This window comes from Gracilinanus agilis, chromosome 3 (genome assembly GCF_016433145.1).
Source record: "Gracilinanus agilis isolate LMUSP501 chromosome 3, AgileGrace, whole genome shotgun sequence".
NCBI lineage: Eukaryota > Metazoa > Chordata > Mammalia > Didelphimorphia > Didelphidae > Gracilinanus > Gracilinanus agilis.
In genome coordinates, this window is record NC_058132.1 from 100,718,711 (window position 1) to 100,745,727 (window position 27,017).

The 27,017-nt window shown below is 37.7% G+C and overlaps 1 protein-coding gene across 1 annotated transcript in view; it reads right to left on the reverse strand.

Moving 5' to 3' along the window:
- Nucleotides 1-779: 779 nt before the first annotated feature.
- The window catches only part of CLNS1A (chloride nucleotide-sensitive channel 1A), a 29,939-nt gene continuing 3,701 nt past the window's right edge, over nt 780-27,017 (reverse strand). The window contains exons 2-7 of the mRNA XM_044666002.1: nt 22,731-22,867; nt 19,510-19,629; nt 18,427-18,534; nt 16,502-16,675; nt 8,548-8,638; nt 780-1,163 (exon numbers count right to left, since the gene is read on the reverse strand). Of these exons, the coding sequence (XP_044521937.1) occupies nt 8,571-8,638; nt 16,502-16,675; nt 18,427-18,534; nt 19,510-19,629; nt 22,731-22,867 (607 nt within the window). The 3' untranslated portion in view covers nt 780-1,163; nt 8,548-8,570. The remainder of the gene's footprint in view (nt 1,164-8,547; nt 8,639-16,501; nt 16,676-18,426; nt 18,535-19,509; nt 19,630-22,730; nt 22,868-27,017) is intronic.

The window sequence follows — 27,017 nt, forward strand, 5'->3', positions numbered from 1 at the left end:
ATAGGGTGACTATGTTATTTGATAAGGTCTCCTACCTGAAAGACTGAATTATGAAAATCTCTTAAAGAATGGCTCTAGTATATTTTTCTAAGGCAAGTGGCTAAAGAAATGTGAACGAATAACGTTCAAAGTATTAAGAATTTCTACTGTTTCTTTTTAGGACTGCACTACAAAATGTTACCACCTATCAGACATATAATGTCAAGTAAAACACTACATATTATCAAAAAGTTATGAATAGCATGAAGAGACACCACAAAGTTAACATACAAAACCTAATTTTATTTATTTAGCTGTAACAAAGACAAAAGAATTCTCATCTGCAGTATTTTAAGGATCTCATCCCAGCCTCTTTAAATTTTCAGAGGAACCTAAAGAGAAGATAGCTTTTGAGGCCAGTTTGTCACAACAGACTGGAATTATAAAATTCATCTTTCAGACTAAAGAGAACTATGAAAATAGCAAAAGCTTGTCAGAAGCTCCCAGCTTATGTTAATGGAGGTTGGTGGGACATGGTAGAAGAGTTAATTAGGCTACTCATAGAAGCAGGAATAAGCTAATCAGGCTTTGATATTCCCTATGGGTAGTTACCTGATTGATCCAGAGTACAAAAGAGCAGAGGCAAGCCTCTGAGAACTCTTAATCTCTTTTCAAAGAGCAATTACTGCTATACACACACATATATGCATGTACACATGTGTGTATATGTGTAATGCATTTGTGTGTGAATATACATACATATGTACGTGTGTGTGCCTGTGTGTGTGTGTGTGTGTGTGTGTGTGTGTGTGTGTGTGTGTGTATGGCATATGGCATATTCTGGTTACACCTCCTACCCCCCACTTCTTTTCCATACCCCTGCACCATGTGGGCCTGCTGCCTTACAGATGAGTACTGTGAGGGAAGGATTTATAGGCCTAGATGACCACAACTGGGCACAGGATTCATGAGTCAATGATAAACTATAAATACCCTCTTGGGTGAATTCAGCCACTTCTGTTAATAAAGACTGCAAGCTTCTGCTGGTGGTGATTCATATGGCCTCAGCATAAGTCTGAAGAACTGGTTTAGGTCATATCTGTAGAGGGAAAAAGGTGTTTCTTCTCTTGCCTCTCCACTATGGAAAGACCAGAAAGTTTCCTCCTTCAGTTAACATGTGGAATCTGGAAAACAAGAGGTTGGCAGTTTTAAAAACATAGCTAATTTATAGTATCTTTTAGTGAGCAAAATCAGTGTTAGCATGACCATTTTAAATACAATGATACAATGTAATCCCTTGTTTATTTAAGTGAGAAAAAACATATTTAAAATATGTATTTAAGTTTTGTACAATTCTGGGAATTTTCAATGCCAATCACTAATTTTAAGAGGTTCATTTTTAAAACTAACACAATGTCTCTAGTTCTATAGCATGAAGAAGAAATAAAAGTCAACAATTTTCTCATTAGGAAACTCTATTGTGATATGACAGTTACTTCATAATTGCATGGTCTCTTCAGAATTTTAACCAGAGCATTTATAGGAACAGGACATGTTCTGTGATCCTGGCAAATGAAGGTCAAAATCAAGTGTTCTCTGGGGGTTAACTGGTCTGCTTCCCTGACATGAAAACTTGAAATTTCCACAACTATACTGAATGATCTATATGCTACAAAGCAGTGATTCCCAAAGTGGGTGCTACTGCCCCCTGGTGGGTGCTGCAGCGATCCAGGGAGGCAGTGATGGCCACAGGTGCATTTATCTTTCCTATTAATTGCTATTAACATTTTTTAAAAATTAATTTCCAGGGGGCTAAGTAGTATTTTTTCTGTAAAGGAGACAGTAGGCCAAAAAAGTTTGGTTACCACTGCTATAAAGCCTAACTAGAAAAATGAAAACAATAAATTGTGATGTGAAATCTTTTTTTCAAGTGAGAGTCAAAAGCTGACCTAAGAACAACGTAAAAACCTGAGTATAGAAGCTGGATGACAGTTCATCTATGAAACAGAGACTTAGAGGAAGGGGGGTAGAGAGGTAAAGGAGTAGGTATCTTAGAAGGACGGGAAAGGTGGGGGACACACCTATTCCAAAACACTCTCTGTAACACCTGAGATAAGTAGTCATGCTGCCTCCAATGATGGAGAGCTTACAGTCTCTTAAAAAGGCTCAATCCTCTTTTGGATAGTCCTAATTGTTAAGATCAGGGACAAATTTCTCCCAAAAAATCATGGAACTATCAACGTTAACAATCACAAGCATTTATTTATCAGTCAGTGGTTAGAAAACTGGCAGATAAACTTAATTGCAGGTAAATGTAGAGTAATGTACCTAGAAGAACACAGACTGTAAAACTACAATTATTCGATAAAACCATGATCTCAACATGGAGAGAGGTCTCACACAGTCCCTTGTCCTTAAAGATTTAACAAACTAAAGGGATATGACACATACTTAAGGATTTAGGTTCTTCTCATCCTGTAAGATTTAAATTAATGTCCAATATCTTCAAGTATTATTTTTATAAAATTTATTATCTAACAAAACAGAACCACATGACTAAGTTTTCCACCTGCTCAAAAATCCCCACTCCATCAAAGCCCTGACAGGAAGGAAAAAGAGAGACGGAACTCCACACAATTTATATCCTGTCTATGTCAACAGGGAGTGAGTGGAGTGCTATGAATCATAGTTTTTAGGGTAACAGATTCAAATTACACAATCCCCCCATGGATCCTTTGGGAGACTAGTCTTCCCAATGGATCATGTAAACATAACCAACTTATAAATTACAATAATTTTGGAATAAAAAGGGAAAGAGAACAAACCAATGATTGCCAGGCACATTGACAAAAAGCCAATTAGGGGACAGTTCCCTTTGGCATAAGAGTATACATACAAAATAAATGTTATAACCCCCCACAGTTCAATCACTTATGCTCAATGGTTCATTCTAAGTCTTCTGATGCTGTGGAGGTTTCTTCAGGCGACTTCTTCAAACAATTCATCTTCTAGATTCGAAGAGTTATCGAGCTCCCTTTCCTGGAATGTTTTTTTCAAAAGATTTTTCAGTTTTATGACAATTATGCAATCCCCCCTGAGAAGAGTGTTGACCAACACGCGGATCAACTCAGGTAGACACTGAAGCTCATGGCTTTCAATCTTGGCTGAAATACTCCCTCTCGGGGGCCATTTAGGGGTACCGTGCCCCTTAGGAAAACTTTTATAAGACTATAACCCATCACAGTGTAACCAAATGTCTTAAGTTTGCTCCCTCCTTTAGCATGGGACTGTAATAGCTCTAAAAGGCATGTCTTTCATATGTCTCATCCATTTTAATGTGGAGGTGAGATATTTAGGGGTACTATGCCCCTCAGAAAAACTTTCACCTTCCAGATGAGACATTTATATGTCTCATCTGCTACATTTTTTTTTTTAACCCTTGTACTTCGGTGTATTGTCTCATAGGTGGAAGATTGGTAAGGGTGGGCAATGGGGGTCAAGTGACTTGCCCAGGGTCACACAGCTGGGAAGTGGCTGAGGCCAGGTTTGAACCTAGGACCTCCTGTCTCTAGGCCTGACTCTCACTCCACTGAGCTACCCAGCTGCCCCTGCTACATTTTTACAAATGTGGAGGTCACCTTCTGGATGAGACGTTTATAGGCCTTTTAAAATAAATTTAATTTTCCTGGATTTTTACAATGGTATTTTCTTCAGTCCAGTCATATGGGGAGGTACAAATAAAGAAAAAATAATAGCACATATAGCTAATTGTCAAAACACAGTAACTTTAAGTGACATAGTGTAACAATATAAAAGATGAGAACCAATATGTGAACTTAACAAAATAAAATCTTAAAACAAGCAATCAGAAAATACAATATATGTGACAGGATACAGACACTGAATTCAAGAGTTCTTTTTTCTAATTCTGATACAGAGACTTTCATAAAATAATGGAGTCTGAAAAGGCTTAAAATCCACCTCCAGACTCTTTAAGGTTCTTTTCCCTCCCCAGTATCATCATTTATCTAGGTTCCTTTTAGTCACACCTCTGGGATCTTCCATATTGAGGGAGAATTCTGCACTGAACATAGTGTGGAGGAATCCCATATTGGATATATTGTGAAGACTGGGTAAGGCAGAATGGCAAGGGGGTGTAGGGAGATGAATTTTTCCCCTGAATCCCAGAATTACCCAAGCCAATCCCAAGGACCAGTGTTCCCAGGATCAGTAGGAAGAAAAGATATCCTAAAACTGGGAGCTGTTTGAGATAGGTGATGCACCACTCTTTCATAGAGTGGGCCATGCTTGCAATTCTATTCCTGTTTGTAGTCTGGAAGAGTAACCTTCCTTCCCCTCCCCCCAGGGGTAAAAAATGCCAGGGAGCAGTTTGATTCCCCTGCCATGTACACATCGAGTTAAGAGGGTAGAAGGTCTCCTCAGGTAAAAACCCTTTAGGAGGATAATTATTGCCTAAGGGAAACACACCTGGGCTTCCAAGGCAAGCATTGAGCAAATACTCAGGTGTTAGCAATGTTAAGGGAAAGAGGGATTTATACTTCCTTATCTTGACAGCAGCAATCAGCAGCTGTAACAACAACAACAGTAGTAGGAAGAGGAGGAGCAGGAGCTTGGCTGGGCACCCCCGCCCCCCTCCCCGGGAGGCAAGATTGGCAGCAGCAATAGCCAGGAAAACTCCAAAGAAAGTTCCCAATTGGGGGGAGTGATGGTTTCTTTTCAAACTAATCTACTCAGAGAGAATTAAGGGTTCTGAACCCCACTTCTAGTCACCATAATGTAAATTTTAAATGAATGTCCAATACCTTCAAGTATTATTTTTATAAAGTTTATTGGGGGCAGCTGGGCAGCTCAGTGTATTGAGAACCAGGCCTAGAGATGGGAGGTCCTAGGTTCAAATCTGACCTCAGACACTTCTCAGCTGTGTGATCCTGGGCAAGTCACTTGACCCCCATTGCTTACCCTTACCACTCTTCTGCCTTGGAGTCAATACACAGTATTGATTCCAAGATGGAAGGTAAGGGTTTTTTAAAAAAAAAATTAAAAAAAAAAAGTTTATTATCTGACAAAATAGAACCACCACATGACTAAGTTTTCTACCTGCTCAAAAATCACTGCTCCATCAAAGCCCCAACAGGAAGGAGGGAGAGAGAGAGACGGAACTCCACACAATTTATATCCTATGTCAACAGGAAGTGAGTGGAGCTCTAAGAATCATAGTTTTTAGGGTAACAGATTCAAATTACAGAATCCATATCTTCCCATAAATTCTCCAGAGGCTAGCTAACCAATGACCAAACTCTTGATGTGGTGGGGAGACAAACGGAATGCACTGAGTTGTCCATCTCTTCCTTGCTCTCACCAGAACACTGGCCCACCTCTGTTTCTGATCATATCTCTGGTGACATTTATACAGTGTTTCTATACAATTCTTCATTGGTATCATGTTGCCACCTACTCAAACTTACCCTGTACCTTCTCCATTGCCCTTTAGATGATCTAAAACTTTAATTCTTCAGAAATTGTGGTATTCCAAGATTCTTAGGCACTGGGGAGTACTGGAAGAGTATTGATGGTGCTTTGCTTCAGGGAAAAGCATGAGGCCATTAAAAATATTGTGCAATTTCCCAAAGGCAATCCAATCTGTTCTCTTCAATTCTGGGCCCAGCTCTTTCTTATCTGACACTAAAGAGGTTGGTGGATGGCATCTAATTCAAGCACAGGGATATTTATTCAGACTTACAAAGAATAAGATAGCTGTTCTGAGGTAACTAAAGGGTTGTCCTGCAGAAGTAGGATCAGTCTTGCTCTGAATGGCTCCAGAGAATAAAAGCACTAGGAGTAAAATGATTGAAAAACACAGTGGCAAATTTAGTCTTCATATAAGGTAAAACTTCTTTACAATTAGAGCTATCCAAATGAGGGATAGTGATTGTCCCTTCGATAGAGGTCTTCAAACAAAAGTTGGATGACAGTTCATGGGTACCACACAGAAGAGATCTTCATTTAGATTTGGCTGGGCCTAGACAGAATTCCCTTCCAAGAGTGATATTCTGTGAATATCAATGTAATCAAGCACCACAATGCAATTAAGAATGCTAAAAACTACCCCAAAGAGATAATAAGGAAAAAGACTTGTATAAAAATATTTATACCTGTGCTCTTTGTGGTGGCATAAAATTGGAAAATGAGGGGGTGTCCATTGATTGAGGAATGGCTGAACAAATTGTGGTATCTGTTGGGTGATGGAATACTATTGTGCTGAAAGGAATCATGAACTGGAGGATTTCTATGCAAACTGGAAAGACCTCCAGGAACTGATGCAGAGCAAAAGGAGCAGAACCAGGAGAACATTGTGCACTGAGACTGATACATTATGGCACAATCAAATGTAATAGATTTTTCTACTAGCAGCAATGCAATGACCTAGGACAATTCAGAGGAACTTATAAGAAAGAATGCTATCCACATGCAGAGAAAGAACTGTGGGAGCAGAAACACAGAAGAAAAACATAGTTCAATAGAGATATGATCAGGGTTTTGATGTTAAAACATTGCTCTACTGCATATATGAATAACATGGAAATAGGTTTTGAACAATAATACATATATAACACAGTGAAATTGCTTGTCAGCTCTGGGAGGGGGGAAGGGAAGAGGAGGGGGATCATGAATCATGTAACCATGGAAAATATTCTAAATTTAAAAAAAAATGCTAAAAACATCAAACCAACATTTATTAAATATCTATTATGTTCTAGGCACTGTGTTAGAGATTGGGAATGCTGACAAAAAATATACAGGCCCCTTTCCCTCAAGCTAATTCCATTCTTTTTAGAGAAGACAACATGGACATAAGTGGTTGAGAAAAATGCAGATAACTCAAATTTTTCCAGTTTATTAACAAAACTGACATTGCACAGGTTTGCAAAATGTCTTCCTCACAATAACCCTGTGGTTGTTGTTGCAAGTATTATTTTCCACATTTAACAGAGAAGGAAAAAAGACTCTGAGAGATAAAGTATAAGTGTCTAAGGCAGGAATTTGAATCCAGGGTTCCAGATTCCAAGTCCAATATTTTTTTTTCACCATTATTTTGGGGACCTGAGGTCTCATAAAGGGTTATGCCAACAGGGCACATGTTCTAACCATGCCTATAGCAATCTAGAAAGGATGTGATTGGCAAAGACCCATAAGAGACACCCATTCTTATAAAAATCACTCTAAAGATGTCAAGGCAGGACCATATCCAGAAGATAAATTTTTTGGCTGTAACAACTCAAAAAAAATTTGCATCAACACAAAAAGGTTGTGAATTGTATTTATGTAGTTAGAATATCCATACTGATGAAATCACAGATATTTAAAACATTCAAGTATTACTCAGTATCAATCTCTAGAATTCTAACTCATCTATTGTCCCATTGGACAATACACAGACCTTTAATGGGGCAATATGTATTTACCACACAATATTTATGTTAAAGCCCTTTGGTGTGTCTTCTCCCAAAACCAAAAATTTAATAAGGCCAATGACTGTCATATTCAAGTTTTTTATCTCCCCAATATCTATGTAGAAATTAAATTGATTCTGCATCATTTTATCATTGATTCTATTCTGTCTTACTTACTGTCTTACATTATTGTATGATTGCTCAAGTTAACTTTCAACAACCGTGAGTTGAGTTTGGGAATTCATCTTCTCCTCTTAATTATTTTAAAGGTAAAATTAAAAGAAAATTTATTATCTATCATATCTTTACATGCCTAAAAACTGATTTGGTATGTTTTTACAAGGAATACTGTCCATCCTTGCCTATCCTTGTACAATTAAGGAGGGCCTTATCTCCCTAATAAACCCTCTTAGAAGCCAGGAAGCCTAGTCAATGTCTTCAGGATGTATAATGGGTCCCATAAATCAATCAAGCATTCCTTAATGACAAAGAGGGGTAGGAGTAGTAGTTACTAGCCCTATATGGGTGCTAGTTGCTTTTTTTTTTTTTTAACCCTTACCTGCCATCCATAAATTAGTACTCTATATTGGTTCCAAGGCAGAAGGGCAATAAGGGCTAGGCAACTGAGGTTAAGTGACTTGCCCAGGTTCTCTTAGCTAAGAAGTGTCTGAGTCCAGAGTTGAACCCAGGATGACCCATCCCTAGTCCTGGCTCTCAATCCACTAAGCTACCTTGCTGCCCCAATTAGCTATTCTTCTTCATGTAATCATCCATGCTATCCATGAAGCTGTAATGAATTGCATTGTCTTACCCAATTCTATACTCCCCCAAAATATATTAAAGCTGGTGAGCCCTACCTCTGAGTCTTCTTGTCACTGAAGCCACTGACTTGGTTACTGCTAGTTTAACTAATAAATTGATCATGCTCAGACCACTTTTTCTCAATTTACTTTAATTTCCAAACCTAACACCTAAGCATTGTGCTCTGTTTAGGTATGTTTGCTGAATAAATTATGAGTATCTTAGCCAGATTATGAAAAGTAAAATTTATCATTTCACATAATTAATGGAAGTTTCATATTTAAGGTCAACTCACCTAATACTCAGTCTTACTGATCTTCAGTGATCAACATCTGCATCCTCAAACTGTCCGGCAACAGTCGGTGCGGCATCTATCTCCATCCCATCTGGGGAGAAGCAGAGCCAAGGGTCAGATGCAAGGATTTTAAATCATTTAGTGACTATACAGAAAAAGAAAACAATGCCCACAAAGTGCCAACATGGCCTCATCAAGAACACTTAAGAAAGACTAACCTTCTTTCCTTTACTCACAGGGTTACTATACTTCGAGGTCAAAGAAATGTCATAAATTTAGTGTAGCTAAATTTAAGAAACTTTTGGGAAAGTATCTCATACTATTCTTGGGGGGGAAAGATGTGGAATATACCAGTGGTCTCCAAAGTGAAGTACGTGATGATATGCTACAGTAGAAGAAACCATGACAACTATCATTTATAGTTTTTTATCTAAAAAATAACCTTTATAATTATTTACTATATAGAGTGATAACACCACCTCATTTGGCCTGTATGTCAGACAGTCCTGAATCATAAAGTATGTGAAGTATCCTAAGAGCAGAATGGTGTGAAGACTGAATCAAACTTTCTTTGTCTATCAATCAGCAACTTTTAAATTAATCAATCGAAAACTTAAGCACCCCTACTTAACACTAAATAAGAGAGTTTCCAAGTCACTTGCTAAAGTGGGTGAAAACTCCAGAGGCCACTGGCCTGCCCCTGGGCAGTGCTAGGCAAATTGAAAAACTGCAATTGGTTCCCATAACCAATCATGGGAGGAAGGGACAGGAAGAGATGTGGAAAAAGGACTATAAAAAATCCTGAACTTCCTGTCCAGGGATCTTCTCCTTTGGGATTCTGCCTTGTGACTTCACCTTTTAGACTTCTCTTTTGGAGTTCATCTTGGGAGACTGTGTCAGTAAGCTGGAGTGAAGGAGTACTCTTTCCCTGAATCCTGCGTTGGCTTGCTGGGTGAGTAGCTGGCCTACCTTTCCTGGCTTCTGGAGAAATTGGTTCTGGAGAGGCCTTCCTTTCCTACATTGGTGGAACCCTTGCTGAAGACACCACCAGGTCCTCTGGCTGAAGGTTACTGAGCCCTGCTGGGGCTGAGCCAGACACTGGAGCAATACTTAGGGTGACAGGCTAGACATTTCTCTACCCTCTTAGATTTCTCCACTTTCATTCTTTCCACCTCTTTGTAAATAAAGTTACTAAAAGTCATTTTGACTTATGCTATAATATTTTTTAAATCAGCAACCACAATATTACCTTAGAACTTTCATATTAGCAATAAAAACCTAAATTTTTATATTCTTACAAAATTGGCAGATGACGAAAGTTGTGACAACTACCCTCAATTTTCTTCAAATTTCTTCACTTTTTACTATCCTTAAGTCAGGTCTTTAGTAACTAATTCTAGAACCACAAACTACAACTGCTGCGAAGAAGGGTAAGTCCTAAATTTTTTTTCCTCTTTTTTCTTTTTCCCCCTTAAACTGAAAACAGCTGAATTACTGGTTGCTGCTTCTTAGGCAACATGGCTGTTTTATCCTGGGCAACAATTAGCCATCCCTCAGGGCTCTACCTGGGGAGATGCTTATCCCACAATGGGGAGCAGTGACTTTATATTTCAATATATTGCAGTTTACATATACTCAATTAAGTAGATTTACAAATATTTTATCACACTCTTTAAAATATCTTTTTAAATAATATACATACTTAGCATAGAAGTAGCAAGTATACAATTTAAATATATACATATTTTGGGAGAGTATTTTTTTTAACTTTTTGAGTAAATAAAAACCTTAAGTAAAATTGAAAAGGTTTAGAGATTACTGAACAATTAGGTGGATTGAGAAATGGTGGTTGAATGGTTTAATTCCAAGAGTAGTAAATTGTTAGTGTCCCATATCAGTCAACTTGTCAGATGATCCAGGTCTCTAGCAAGGTGATTGGCCTTTTTAAACATTTTATATCTATATCACTTGTAGGTAGATGGAATGATTATTAAATCTAAAAATTACATAAAGGGATTGCTTACTGGTATAGGACAGCGTAAGGAATCCAAAAAGATACTGAAAGTTTAGAGCACTAGACTAAACTGAAGCAGATGAAATGCAATAAGGGATAAGGTATGTCCAAAAAGTTAATTATACAAGATGGGAATGGTACCATTAAGTCAGCAGTTTGTCTGAAAAAGATTTGCACATCTTAGTAGACTGTAAGCTTATAATAAAAGCCAACAGTGTGATATGTCTGCTAAAATCTAATGCTCAGTGACCACACTAAGTGTCGTATAGCTGTGTATCAAGGAATGAGCAGACTACATGGGAACACTATGTTCAGTTCTGTAAGGACAATGATAAACTGGGAATTGTGTAGAGGAAGGTAGTTAGGATGAGGGACCAGAATTCATGTTTATTCTATAAGGATCAGCTGTAAGAACAAGATATGTTCAGCCAGAAAAGAAAACTCAGGAGGGACATAATACATAAATATCAAGTACCTACAATAGCAGTCATGTGAAAGAAGGAAAGGACTTGTTCTGTTTGATCCAAGAGGACAAAACTAGAAAGATGAATAGCAAATTAGGTTGGATATCAGAAATAACTTCTTAATAATCAGAAATATCTAAAAGAGGAATGAGCTGCTTCAGGAAGTGGTGAGTTCCCCATCATTGGAGGTCTTCAAGCAAAGGCTAGATGACCACTTGTCAAATATGTTGTCACGGAAAATCCTTTTCAGATATAAGTTCTCTGCCATATGAATTCTTCCTTGAGAAATGATGAATATGAGGCACTCTTACTTTCCCTGCTCCTTCTTAAGTGAGGTTTAAGGATCTTCAACACTTTACCTTCTGACTCATCATTCACCTGAAACTATCTTGACCAAAGTTTCCAGTCATTTTCTGAATAATAGCTATATGGCTGCCCTTCCAAATATAAAATTCTGTTTTGATCCTTCATTTCTCCATCAGTTTAAAAGAACCTAGATGATCTTAAAATTTCCTTCCAATTCTAGAAATCTATAATTTAATGATAGATGCATAAAACACAAAATTAAAGATCATCAAGGAAAAGAATTATATTCTGAAGCCTGACTTTCCACGCCATTCAAACCTTTTTTTCTGAAAGCTGCGGAAGTACAGTAACATTGCCAGACCTGTGACTTACATTTACCTTTTCCCCCTAAAGGAGTTCAAGTTTAGATATTAAGCCCCTTAAAAATTGTGGACTGCTCCAAGTCTAATCTTTTCCCATTAGATCAGGGATCGGCAACATATGGCACTCGAACCATATCTGGCTCCACCTCCCGACTGTTCAGTCAGGGGAGAGCCCCGGGATGTGCCCCAGGGGGCCCTTCAGCCTCCACCCCATATTCCAGCGCCTTAGGCCTCCATCCTCCTCCTTCCACAGGTGTTTATGGCTCTCATGGCCAAAAAGGTTGCCAACCGTTGCATTAGATCTTCCTCATGCTTTCATCTTTGATTTCTTCCTATCCAATCTCTTTTCTACTGCCTCCATAAAGGATGATGTTTCCTCCATTTTTAAAACACTTGACATGGCTTGTCCTTTCTTCTCCTCTAAGTTCTCTGCCATATGGATTCTTCCTTGAGAAGTGATGAATATGAGACACTCTCACTTTCCCTGCTCCTTCTTCCTTTTAATAACCCTTACCTTCTGTCTTGGAGTCAATACTGTGTATTGGCTCCAAGGCAGAAGAGTGGTAAGGGTAGGCAATGGGGGGGGTCAAGTGACTTGGCCAGGGTCACACAGCTGGGAAGTGTCTGAGGCCACATTTGAACCCAAGACTTCCTGTCTCTAAACCTGGCTCTCAATCCACTGAGCTACCCAGCTGCCCACCCTGCTCCTTCTTAAGTGAGGTTTAAGGATCAACACTTTACCTGCTAACTCAAAACTGTCTTGACCAAAGATCCCACCTGACTTTTCTGTAGTTTCTGATCTTGCTCTGGTCCTTTAAGGTGTCTCTGTCTCTGTCTCTCTGTCTCTCTGTCTCTGTCTCTGTCTCTCTCTCTCTCTCTCTCTCTCTCGCTCTCGCTCTTGCTCTCTCTCGCTCTCGCGTTCTCGACCTGTCTGACCACTCCCAAGTCTTCTTTGCTGCTTCATCCTTCAGGTCATGCCCACAAACCATAGGTGCCCCCAAGGCTCTGTCCTGGCTCTTCCCTCCAATCCTTTCTTTTCCTCTCCCTCTACTGTCCCCCTTCTGCTCCCATGGATTCACTGACCATTTCTGTGTAAATTAATCCGAGAGCTATATATACTTCCCTAGTTTTTCTCCTGAGTTCTATGTCAACAACTGAGTGCACATCTGGAACTCAATGTCCTTCAAAGTCACCACATCCAAAACAGAAATCATGATCATTTCCCCTAATCCTACCCCCATTCCAAACTTTCCCATTACTGTAAAGGACACTGCCAATCCTCTCAGACCTCCAGGTTTATATCCTTAGTGTGATTGGCTCCCCCTTAGCCCACAAATCCATTGTTGCCAAGCCTTGTTGTTTCTCCTTTCAACACTTCTCCTGTCCGTCCCCTTGTCTCCATCCATATAGCTGCCACCCTACCCTAGGCCCTCATTCCCTCTTGCATGGACTCTCAAAACAGTCTTTACGCTAGTCTCCTTGAATAATTTCTCATCACTCAATACATTTTTCCATTCAGCTCTAAAAGTGACTTTCTTAAAGGATAGGTCTATTTATATTCTCCCCCTGCTCAGTCAGTAAACACCATTGTTTGTTTCTCTCTTACCTCCAGGTAACATCAAGGACAAAAATACAATCCTCCATTTGGCATTTGAACTTATTCACAGGGTTCCCCTCACTTCCTTTGCAGAGCTTTCCAAGGACTCCCCTTATGTACTCACTACATTGGCCAATATGCTATTCCTTCAATAGGATACCACACTAGCTTACTTTCATCTCCATGTTTTGCCCATGGTTTTCTCTGATGTCAGAAAGATTCTCCCTCCTTACTTCTCTAGTCTGCCATCTTCAATTTCTGTTGTTTTGTTTTTTTTTAAATAAAACCCTTACCTTCTGTGTTAAGACTCAATATTGAGTATTAGTTCCAAGGCAGAAGGGAGAGACAATGGGGATTAAGTGATTTGTCCAGGATTCCTCAGTTAGGAAGGGTCAGAGGCCAGATCTGAACCTAGGACCTCCTGTCTCTAGGACTGGCTCTCTTATCTACTGAACCACCTAGCTGCCTCTACCATCTACTCTATAAATATGTTAAATGTACTTAAATAATTTTTATGTTGTCTTCTCATTAGACTATGAACTTCTTGAAGGCAAGAATTGTTTTTACTTTCCTTTGTATCCCTAGGTCTTTAAGCAAAGCTTAGTAATATTAAATTGTGATAATGAGATTAAGCATACCCTGCCTGCCTTTAGATTTAATCACCAAAGGTGAAAACATCATCACTTAATTCACAAGTTGGGAAGTTTGTAACCCTCGTGTGCAAAAGTGGGTGATGAATCAAAATTGACTGACTGCCCCCTGGGCAGTCCTAAGCAAAGCATGTGTTGTGATTGGACACGTAAACTAAGAGGAAGGCACAGGAAGTGATGGAAAAAGAAGCACCTTTAAAAGGGAGCGACAACTTCCTGTGGGCCAGTTCTTGTTCTTTTCCTGGAGTTGGAGGTTGAGTTGGAGAATCTGCTTGCTGGAACTGAGACCTGAGGGTTTTTGGTGAAACTGTTTTTAAATCTTTCCCTTATAACTACACGTGGCGAGTGAAGAAGGCTGACTACCTCAGCCTCCCTGGAGGTACCAGCCTCCCAGAGGCTCCCTTGATTGGAAGAAGCCCTCTTAGCTAAACCCCTTTTTAACTTGACTTTGGGTTCTCCAGCTGCGACCTCTGAACCCCTGCCAGATTAAAGGCAGGGATTGAGTACATAGTCTAGTCCTTTAAGCTAGATTTCTTACTCTACCCTCTTCTCATCTCTCTACTTCCACTTTCTCCTATATTCTATAAATAAATTACCAAAAATCATTTTAGAATTGATTATTTATTCAATTCTTGGCAACCACACCTTTAAATGTTAATATTCAAACCAAGAACCCCCTTTTTCTCTTTTACAAAACTCTTAAAATTCTTTCTAGGGAAGAATTTCTAGCTAGGTGGCTGCTCCCTAGAATCAATACACAATACTGATTCTAAGATGGAAGGTAAGGGTTTTAAAAAATGCTTTCTGTGTGACTTGGTAATTATTTGTAAATATATCTGCATAACATGGAAATATTAAAAAACAAAAACATACAATTCTTGGTTCCTAGCCTCAAAAGCCATCAAGCTGGAAAGAGATTACTAATATACAATGTTATTAAGGAAACACCATACACTAATGGTTTCAAGAAAGATAGATCTCTGCTGGATGGCATAGTAAAGTTTCAGAGACAGGCTATGAATTGGTCCTCAAAAAATAAAGATCTTTGTAAACAGAAAGGAAGTAATAGTACACTTTATATGGAGCATAAAGATAAAGTGAGCATAAGCAAAAAGTACAAAGAGAAGACAAGCCTGGTGTGTATAGAGGAGAAGAAAACAGCTCTGCTTGAAATAGACATTAACATTGGGGTGAGAAGGGCAAGATGAACCCAGGTTAGGCAGTAGCTTCAAAATTGAGTATAAGGATTTGGTATTAATATGAAAAGGTAATAGATAGCCATTATAGGTTCTGGAGCAGGAAGCTAACATAATGAAATATGTGCTATAAAAACTAATGTGGCAGCAGTATTCAGACTGAAAAAAGGGACTGAGGCAAGAAGAGAAATGATAAAGCTGCTATAGTAATCCAGGCTCAAGGTAATGAGGGATTAACTGAGGGCAGCAGAGTAAAATAAAATTCAAAGGCAAATGAGGAGGACTTAAGGCCAGAGACACATTGCTCAGATAAACCAGACGACACCTGTAAGAAGAGTTTCTTCTGTTTTGTAAAGAGACTGACATTCATAGTCAAGTATATTAAAGAACAAATAATTACTTTTATTTTTTGTTCTACAGAAGAAACTGAAGTTAAGAGAATTTAATGTAATTAAAATAAAGAAGAAACTGAAGGTAGAGAATTTAATGTCACTTCTGCAGGATCAAGAGTAGCAATGGGAAAACCCTGGTCTGCTGACCTCTAGCAGTTTCTGCATTAGAATTATATAAAGAACACTCAATAAAACTTTCACTTTCTATGAGTAACCACCATACTTTGGTCAAAGTTTAAAACTGTTGGCTTTGTGGGAAGCATCTTAAAAGATTTAAATGACATAGGCCAGAAAAAGAGGGTGCAACAGAAAGGAAACTGGATTTGGAGTCCCAAGGCTTGTATTCAAATTCTGTCTGAAGCTGCCATACAATACCTATGAGGCCTTGGGCAAGTCGATTTTGCCTCACTGGGCCTCAGTTTACTCATCCCTAAAATGAGGAGGTTAGCCTACATGGCCTTTTGGGGTCCCTTCCACCTCTAAAACTAAGATCCTATTAACAACAGATTGAGTGTGGGAGGCAGTTAGGTAGCTCAGTGGACTGAGAGCCAAACTTAAAGATGGGAGGTACTACGTTAAAATTTGGACACAGACACTTCATAGCTATGTGATCCAGGGCAAGTCACTTAACCCCTATTGCCCAGACCCATATTGGCAAGCCTATGGCACATGTGCCAGAGTGGGTTGCTTCCTTCCCCCTCTCCACATGTGCCTGAGAAAATTCCTTTCTCCCTGTCTGGTGTGGGAGTAGTGGGAGAGGGGCAGTAGCAGCAGCAGTGCTGTGTGAAGGTTGTAGTTTGGGCACTCAGTCTCTAAAAGGTTCGCCAACACCATCCTAGCCCTTACCACTCTTCTGCCTTGGAATACTCAGTATCAATTCTAAGACAGAAAGTAAGGATTTTTTTTTAAACCCGAACAATAGATTGAGTGTCTGATATTACTGTTAAGGCCCAAGATAAAAGGGAAGACTTACCTTCATAATCCCTAATTGAGTCTTCTGTCCTTACTCCAGCCATGTTATATTGGCTGCTCACAGACTGAGCAAGCATTCCTTCCAATCGCTCCAGAGTGGCTTGTCCTTCTGCAGTTAAATGAGACAATCCTTCTTCATAGGTGTAAAATGTAGGAATATCCCCCTGTCCTTGTTCTGAATGTGCAATTAAAAAAAAACCAAATGAGAGAACATAAATATACTTTTCAATTCTAAGAGCATTATATAAATGTTAGCTATTATTTCCAGTCAAGTATAATAGAATGAACAAATATCCATACTAACATGTTTGCTGCCGAATAGAGAACACAGTTAAATTCTGGCTTCCTGGTTAGTCTGGAAGCTCAAGCAGAAGGGCATCAAAAAAATAAATTCAACAGGCACATATCCTAGTACGCAGTAATCTTTCCCAAAAGGACCAAAAGTCTTAAGCTTGAGAGGATGAAAAATGTTATGCAAACAAAGGAAAATGCCTTATCTAGAGGTAGGTAAATGTTTAGCCATGAGGAGCAAAATCCCCAGAATAGGCATTTGTGGGGGCAGCTGGGTAGCTCAGTGGAATGAGAGTCAGGCCTAGAGACGGGAGGTCCTAGGTTCAAATCTGATCTCAGACACTTCCCAGCTGTATGACCCTGGGCAAGTCACTTGACCCCCATTGCCTACCCTTACCACTCTTCTGCCTTGGAGCCAATACACAGTATTGACTCTAAGACGGAAGGTAAGGGTTTAAAAAAAAAATAGGCATTTGTGTTAGATATAACATAATATGTAAAGAAAAGAAATAAATTACTTTATATTTACATAAGACCTATTGGGAGCAGGACAGCTATGCAGGGGACTGACTGTCTTAGGAGAGGGAATGTCTCATGGTCAGGGTCTATCTTACAGAAATCAACAAAAAAAAGTTTTTCAAAAAGTGGGTATGATCGGTTAGAGTGCATAAGAAACATGACTCAGTCTTAGAATGAAGGTTTTCAGTTATAATGAATCATGAAGGTATTAAAGATGTATTCAAAAGCTGACTCTAATGAGCAAAGTGTTCATGGACCAGACTTATGGATATATTTCTAATATTTCACATGACTGATTTTTGAATCCTTAAATTGGATGGGACTTAAATTTTGTTGATCTTAAAAATTAAGCCTCTATTATTATCTGCAGTCTGGAAGCTAGAAGACAATTTGTAAAGGCCCTTTGTAATGTCAAAGACTTAAACTTAACATCTAAATAAGTTTGGTGCCTTTGGTAAAAGTTGGCAAGGACTTTGAAATAAGCTTCTTTCCTGGGCACCCTGCTGTACAATTATGTTGAAATGCGTTTCTTTATTGTGTAATTGGTTGTCAACACTATGGTGCTACTTCTGTTGTTTTGCTTGTTTGACTGACATCCCCAAAACTGAATAAAATCAGTTCAGCTTACTCACTTTCTCTAACCTTCTGAGGAGGAGCTGACGGGCTGACATGATGCCAATGATCTCATGCATGTCTTGTGTTTTTTCTATCTATGTCATCCCTCCCTTAATCCTTAAACCTTACACCCACATATTCTCCCAGCTCTCGGCTTCCCTCTCTAGGGAATTAGACCCACGCGAGAATTTTATGAAGAGGTTGGTTCTCTTCATAGAAGATTTCTAATCATCCCAGATTCCTTTTTTATGAATTTTAAAACACTCTCTACTGATGTCTTTTTTTCACATGCTTTGGCCTACATACATGGTCTTTTCATGGGTTTATTTATTCAAAAGACAAATAGAATAAACTCTGACATTTGTCTTTTCTATATGTAGAAAAACAACACAAATAATACCATACCACATGACACATATACCCATAACAATTATAAATCTTTGCTTCAATAGTTAAGTTGAATCAAAATTAAAAGAAACTGAAGCATAAAATGTCACTAACCATGTGCTTCCACATCATATTCTTCTCCATCATAATCATCTGAATCTTCATCCTCAGGATCTGGATGTAAAGCTTGACACTCACACATTGCAGCAAACAATGCTTCCACTAAACAAGAAAAATTAAATTAATTAGGCTATTGTGAACACAGACCACAGGAATATAGATTTAGATCTGGAAGAAACCTTAACATCCAACTACTCAGGAAACAACTGGGAATTATGTAAGAAAAATCAATAAACTGTTCATACCTTCAGACCCAGTGTTCTCTCTACTAGATAACTATTATCTTCCCCTCCCCCAACAAAGAGGTCAGTGATAGAAAAGAAAGATCTAACATAGAGGACAAAACATCATCCTACAAAATATTCATAACAACGTGCTTTGTGGAAGAAAAACACTAGAAACAAAATGTGTGCCCTATGACTAAAACAAGGCCGATAAAATTATGATATATATATATAAATAAACATGATAGAATACTAAGAAACTGATGAATTATAACGAATACTTTCAGTCCTAGAAAACTGATAAGGAAATGAACCTTCCTTCCCTGTGAATGAAAGGTGAGGGTTATAGATGTGGAATATATACAGTTAGACTAATGTTAGACCACTGAATTAGTTAGCTTTCCCACTTTGTACAAGGAAGAGTTCTTTGAGTAAATAAAGAAGAATTGAGTATGAAATAATTACAGGCAACGATAAAACTTTTTTTATAGAGCACTGGGAAAAAATAACCAGAATTGTTTACTCCTCCAATATGCTGAATAATTGGTAATTAAAGGCATCTTCTGAACCCAAATATCCCTCAGCATTCATTTGTCATAAGATTTAGAGGCTTCAGATTTTAAAAATCATTTAGCAAACTTCCACCTCCTCTCTAGCTCAACATCATGCAGGAAGTAAAAGTAGCAGAGTCAGAATTCAACTCCAGGTCTTTTGACTCCAAATATAGCATTTCCCATGATAACCCACTGCCCCTACCCTATATTACTGTGTTTTCAAAGATATTTAGATAACAAACACGCATGCAGGTGATGAATTTTTACTTGATGAAAGAAAAAAATAAGGGATCACTCACATGCTGACTTATCACTTGGAACAAATCTGAACTCAGCAATTGGTTCAATATCTTCATCACTGTCCTCATCTTCTTCCCCTTCAGCCATTGGAGTTTCTTTTACTTCTTTGGGTTCTTCCTCTAAGAGGAATGTAGGACGTGGAAAGTTAATTTCAATTCGTGCCCCCTTTTGGCCCCCAAAACAAATTTTCGATTTTAAAGCAAAAAAAAAAAAAAAAAAATGTGTTTGGTCTTAAGGCTGAGACTACTTCACTTCTCCTCCACCTTGCTGAGACAGGGTGGAGACAAGTTCTTGGTTTAGCTGTAAAAAAACCTCTTGGGTGGGGAAGTAATTAAATGAGCCAGATAGAGCCATGTGGAGAAAAGTGCATATGTGAGGTGTAGCCATTCTATGGTTACTCCCAGAGTCCTGTCCTGATTGAGGTTTGAATCCTCCTATCAGAGACACTCAGAAAAGGACATTAAAAAGAGCATAAATTGATGGAGCAGAGTGGAAGTCAGGCTCCTTTTTTCCCCTGGAACCATAGACTCAGGAAGGCACAATCATTTGGCTGAGCTGGCTCAGCCTGCTCACAAAGAAGGTAGCTGAAAGAGCTAGCTGGCCACATCTCTCTTTCTCTGGCCTGATTTTTAATATTTAATAAATAATAATTACAAAATTAAAATATATTCTCAGAGAATTTTACTTGTAACAGGAGGGAAAAAAGCTTTTCTACTTTATTGTCCTGCTTTTAATTGGTTTACCAAAAACTATTCCAAAAGAATTCAATGAGATATCTAAATATTATAATTCTAATGTTATCAAACCAATTATGAAAATATTTTTGAGTCAAAATGTGAAAATTACACTGAAAACTACTTGACAACAGTTTTATATTGCCATTATATTCTACTACTTTCCTTATGGACATACAGTTCTGTCATTGCTTTAACATTAGAATATCATCAATAAATAGTTTAATGCAGGTAAACTATGGGATAGACCACTGATAAGAAACAGAATCAATGGAAAAAGATGGTCATGAAGAATCATTGGAAAAGGAAATATGCCATAAACAGGTTGGATAATTTCTCAAAAGGACTTGACTATAACAAACTAATTAGAAAGATTCTATAGAAATAATACCATTAGAGAAAATGTAAGAACAGTACTGCCACTTCCCAATAATATACTACAAATAAAATTAAAGTTTACTTATTTTTGCCTCAAAAAATAAATCATAATCACCTCAGTTTCCACCAAGTTGATATAAGTAATTACTTGAATTTAAAAGGGCTTTTTAAAAAGATTATACATATACACTGAGAACACATGTTTATAGTTGAATACAACTCCACATTCCTATTCAAGAGGTCAGAGAAAGATCTTGAAAGTGCTGTAGAAACTATGTCCAAGAAGCCTAGTCAATGGAAAAAAATTGGCATTAGACATAGAGAAGTGAGGAGAAAAAATATAACAAAGTACTTCAGAATGCTATTTTAAGTATTATTCATCTAGTCTAGATGAAATGCTACAGGGGCTATACAGTCAATCTTACCAGTCCACAAAGGGAGAGACATTCATTTAAAGGGTCAGAAATGTAGATGTTGAGTAATGTTTTTACACAAAGGTATAAATCTTTTACCAACTGAACACAGAAAATGGCAGCGATGTTAAGATTCACAACAGAGCAAGAAGATGCCTGCTAATAAGATTTAGGAAACAAAGTGGTAGAGCAATTTTAGCTTAGCAACCCTAACCACTTCTATTTCTAAAAGCTGGAGTTTTCTCACATAGCTGCTGCTCTAAAGAATGGTTTTTGTAAAATTTAAATACTAAAAATAATTCTGAATTCAAATGCTGAAAAAATTTCAAGAAGCTTCCCCACTATTGCCTTATACATATCCTATGCTACAGCCAAATTCAGTATTCCCTGAATATGCCCTGCACTCTCCCAGCCCTCTGCCAAAGTACTACGTAAGTGTCAGCTACCATTATTCTGCCATTCTGTCCAACTGAAATGCTCTCATGTCCCAATCATCTTTCAATGTTTAGTTCCAAGGCCTCCTACTTCATCATCTCCCCTAATCCTTCAATTTCAAAATTCAAAAGCATTCTCTCTTCTTTGAACTTCTACTATCATGTTGCTTTTCACTCTTAAGGACCTACAACATACTATGTCAGAAGAGCTAAAAAAATTCTTTTCAACCCTACCATTCTATGCTTACATAATGACTTGTACATTTATCTCTTATGCCCTGCAGTTAACAAAACTTGAAATTATTTATTCCTATTTGAATCCCAATAGCATCTAAAATATTATGTCTTACATACTACAAATGCTTAATTTGTTGAATGAATATTAACATTAAACCAAATGCAATATGTAACATTCTTCAATCAAGATACAGCTGAAGAATGAAATGGAATCAGTCAGTATGTCCAATTTTTCAAAGATCTTACAACAGCAATAATTTAGGATCCCATAACAAAAAATATATTACTTTGATTTTATGAAAAAATTTAAAACAATCATTTAGAAATTCAGGAGAAATTAAATGAATTCAATTTTAAAATGACAACTGGAAGAAACAAGACATCTATATGGATATAGTCAAATATTTTCTCTAGTGCTAAAGAGAAAACAGAACCTGAAAGGATAAATTGAGTTAAAAGGTGTAACTGTTGAACTAATCCTTATTTTAATATTCTTCCTTAATCACCTGGAAACAAATGGATATAGCCCCTTTAAGTATGCCCCCAAAGCACTTCTAACAAAAGTAGGGCAAGTTAAACAAGAGACAGAGTTTTCCTCTAATTAAGAAATTCTAAGTGGTAAATACATAGAAAACAAAGGGTAGGGAAGACAAGGAATGTAACAATCACCCTACAAAAATAATGGGCTAATATGTAAAATTCCCATTCAACATGATAAAATACAATCCAGTGCATAATAAAGAAAGGAACTTCCAAATTCTTTTGTTGTATAAATGTTTTAACTAAATGAGAAAGAATGTCAAAAATGAGTAGGCCAAACAACTACCAATTCCTGAGTCTTAGAAATTTTTGTGTGTGTGCTGAGGATTTAAGTGCAATTTCATTTGAAGGACAGCTGACCAAATTAAGAGCCCTCAAAGGAATACTACACACACTACACTTCTCAACTCAATAACATTAGATTACTTTTCTTAATATAATTATACTGGAAAAGGGAAATAAGATTTAAAAAGTTATACTGTACCTCCAAATCGAGCATTCACCATAACATACAAGTGCTCTTGTGGATAGGCATTTAGGTCCCTGGAGACAGCATGTAAACTAATGGTAGGATAGTCCAGCGAAAATCCCAATCCAGATCCATCTAACCAGGATAGGCGGCTGAAAAATAGTTATATTTAACAAGTTAGTTCAGAACTAGTATTGATTTAATATACCAAGGTTTATTATTAAAATGTTGTGTTTTCATGTGACTATTAGACACATGCAAAATCAAAATAATCTTCAAAACAATTACACATGAAATTTGACAGCAGGTATATCTAATTAATTTTGGTCTGTTTCTATTGAAAGAACATGAATGAATTTAAAATAATCACTTAGAAATTCAGGAAAAATTAAATGAATCCAGTTTTAAAACGGCAACTGGAAGGAACAAGAGACAACCACAAGGATATTGTCAAATACATTAGTGCTAAAGAAGAAAGAACCTAAAAGGGTAAATTGAGTTAAGTGTCAATTGGGTTTTTAGAACCTCAAGTTTGCCCGGTTCCCTGAGAACTCACCCCAGGGACAACCCAGACTCACCCTTTCTTCTGTATCCATTGTAAAAAATCTGCCTCTCCTTGATAATCCTGTCTTCCCTTGTAGTCATGGTAAACCAATCAATCATACTTCACTGTCCTTAGTTCCCCAAAAGGTATATAAGTCCCCAACTTCTATTGTTCTTTGGAGAATCATCTCCCCAGGTGACTCTTCCAGATATTGTCCCCAGAGCCCCAGGGTTTCAACTCTGTGTAGCAGCAACCTATCTCTTTCCTGATTAAAGATATGGTTTTGCTAACTACTTTAGTAGTTCTGAGGTTTTTCCAGGTTGAAAATAGGTGCAACAATTGTTGAATTAAACCTAATTCCAATCAAGATTCTTCCTTAATTAACTAATTTAGAAAACAAGGGGTTATGACCTCTCTAAGTATGCCTTTTCTAAAATTTGTTTTTGACAGAAAACATGAAAACTCTACATTTCTAGGTCACATCAATGCTGGCACTTAAGTATTATGACACCAGCAAAAAAATTATTGTGCAAGGTTCAGAGTATTTTTTGACGATATTTTCATTGAATAATGCCTCAATTTCATCATTCTTTTTTCTCACAATCAAGTCCTTGTCATTCATTTCTCCCCCACAAAAAAAAAAAGGATATGATAAAGGTTAATTTAGTCCCAAAGCAGGGCAGGGGAGCTAATACATTAAAACCAAAGGGGAAAAAAAATCTATTAAAATGTGTATCATCAAGTTTTAGTAGAACAAATACTGGCAATATATAAATTTTCATAACATTACTATAATTTAGTATAAAGTAATTTTTGCTGGTATTAACTAGGAAAACATGGCAAACTATAGAAAAGAACTCTAGTTTAATATATAATAATAATAATCTGACGATACTATTTGCAAATAAACAGCTCTCCAATGGCCCCCTCCCCAAAATTAAAGATGATGACAGTGATGATGATAATGATTGAGAGATATAGCATCTTACCAATCTAGAACCCGCTAACTTAGCTCCCAGATCAATCAGACAAACAATAATTTGGAACAAGGGAGCAGAAAGCCCGGCAATCAAAACAGCTGACACCATGTGACACCAAAGCTCAAGAACTATTAATTTTATGCATAAAGCTAAGTCTACTAACAGTAGCACCTTGTGCACAATGGGGTGGAGAGCACCCTGACAAAATCAAGAGAACTGCAGACACTGATTTAAAAACACTAGGCACAAGAACTCAGTCTTTACTGTCACATGACCTTACAGAAGAAATAACTATGCTTTTACCATTGGCATGGGCATTGTACCCCCAAAACTATAGAAATTTTCAGACTATTTATTAGCAGGGAAATTCCTTTGCTCCCTTAGGTTCTCCTGATTCCTAACCCAAAACATCTGACCCAGAGAGGATTATCCTCCTGGGATGGTCCTTTAGACAGATACTTCCAGGCTATGCCTTGATATCATCAAGTTGTTTCTCAAGACCTCCAGGTGTCCTCCAAACTATGAGGGTCACCCCCTATGCCTTCAGGCAAACCTCCTCCTCCCCCTTGCTTCAGTGCTTATATTACAGTCATGTCTTCACTGTTGAATAGAGTATAAAAATCTCAAAATTGATGTCCTCTGCGGGGACAGCTTTCCAATCTATGCTGTTCCACCTATGCTGTCCTCCTGGCCAGATTCAAAATTACCTTCTAAACTAATAAATCTTTTATTTTTAAGCTAAGTTTCAGAGTTTTGCATTCTTGCAAAAGGTACCCTTCCCGAACCCTGGGGGGGTTCACCTCAAACCCCCCACAACACCATAATATAACAACTGATGCTTACAATAAAGACACAGTTATCAAGAGAAAGTTAGATTATTTAAGTTTCTGTGTTTCAAGAAATGAATCAACTATCTAGGAAACTTGACTATCCACAACTCATAACTCACACTTTTTGTAAAGCCACACTATTATAGCAATAATTAGATTTTGCATAATGTTCTTCCTTTACCATCTTCTTTCTTCTGCATATGAAAAAGAAGTTTTAATAAATCCTCAGAGAAATATACAGTAACCACCAATCTATTATTCAAACTACATTCTTTTAAACAAATAAGCTTACTTCTTCCCACCTCAAAAATTCCCTGGCTGTGTAATAGTACAATGAACAAAATACCAAATATGAGTTGCCAGGAGAATTTCAAATATCCAAGACCACAAAATTTTCTCTGTTTCAAGTGCCAGCCCAGTGGAGGGCAAAATGTTAACAACATCCATCAAATTCTGTATTTATTTTTAAAAGTCACATAGCAATGTAATTCTAGGGCTTCTCCCTTACTGCTGATAGAGCATATACACTGCTGTCACAAAATATTTCATAGGTCTTAATATTTATTTTTATGAATTTTTTAAATGGGCAACATATATTGTGGGATGGAAACATTTAATGTCAATAGGTAAACATATAAGCAATAAACACAAGTCATCTCCTATGCCAGTGATGATGAACCTATGGCACAGATGCCAAAGATGGCTATGCCGCAACCCACCTTCCCCCAAGTTCATTACTAGAAAAAGGCAGAGGGAGCCAGGTGGAGCTGCTCCCATCTCCCTCCTCACCATGCCTAATGACATTTTTTCACATCTCCACTCCTCTGCCCAGCAGGGGATTGAGGGAGGGGTGTAGTTCACTCTCTACACTTGCTGACTATATTCCTCACTTCACCCACCCCTCTGCCCAACAGTCTAATGGAAGCCCTTTCTCCCCTGTGTGGGGTAAGGGGTAGAGGGGCACAGCACTCTGTCTCTAAAAGGTTCACCATCACTGTCCCACACCTTCTCCAAATTGAACACTCCTTCCAAGTGACAATGAAAATCATTGAATCAAAAACATTCAAGAGTCTAAGCCTGATAACTCTGAGTCTTAAAGGCAATATCATCTCCCTGATATAAAGTAGTTAAGAATTTCCATCACTTCTTCTCCAGGACCTTCATCTGCTTTTCTATTACTCAGAATTCCACTGTCTTTTAGTTACCTTTTCATTTGCTTATGATAGTCATTGTGTAAAGCAGCGATGGGCAAACTTTTTAAAGGGGGGCCAAAGGAAAGGAAATCTGTCAGTCTGTTTCTAAGGCAACTCTTTCAAAGTTTCATTGTACTGTATCTTACTTATTGTATTCGTCAGATTAGGAATCATGTCCCATGGCTGGATAGAACATTTCAGGAGGCCGTATCTGGCACGAGCCTTATTTGCCCATCACTGATGTAAAGTGTTCTCCTTGCTCTGCTCATTTTACTGTCATTTCATATACACTTTCCTATGTTCCACTTAATTCCTCATATTTTCCATTTTTTACTAAATAGTTGCATTTCACTATATTTATATGCTACAGTTTTTCAGCCATTTCACAACTGTTGAGCATATATTGTTTGCAATATTTTTGCAAAAAACAATAATAAAAATAATAAATTACAAAGACTATTGCTAGGCATATATTGAATCTTTGGTTTTGATGGGGGTAGGAGCAATATGCCCTTTAATGGAACTGCTAAGTTAAAGGGTATGGACAGTTTAGTTACTTTTCTTTCAGAATTCTAAATCTAGGGTAGCTGGAACATTTTACAACTCTACTAACAGTGAAACAGTGAGCCTGTTTGCCCACAGCCCCTCCAACCACAACTGCACAAATTCTAAAGGTAAATAACTTTTTTAATAAAAAGAATTCCTTCCCTACCTATTGTTAAAGTTATCTGGTTTCTGGTACTCAATTTTTGAGG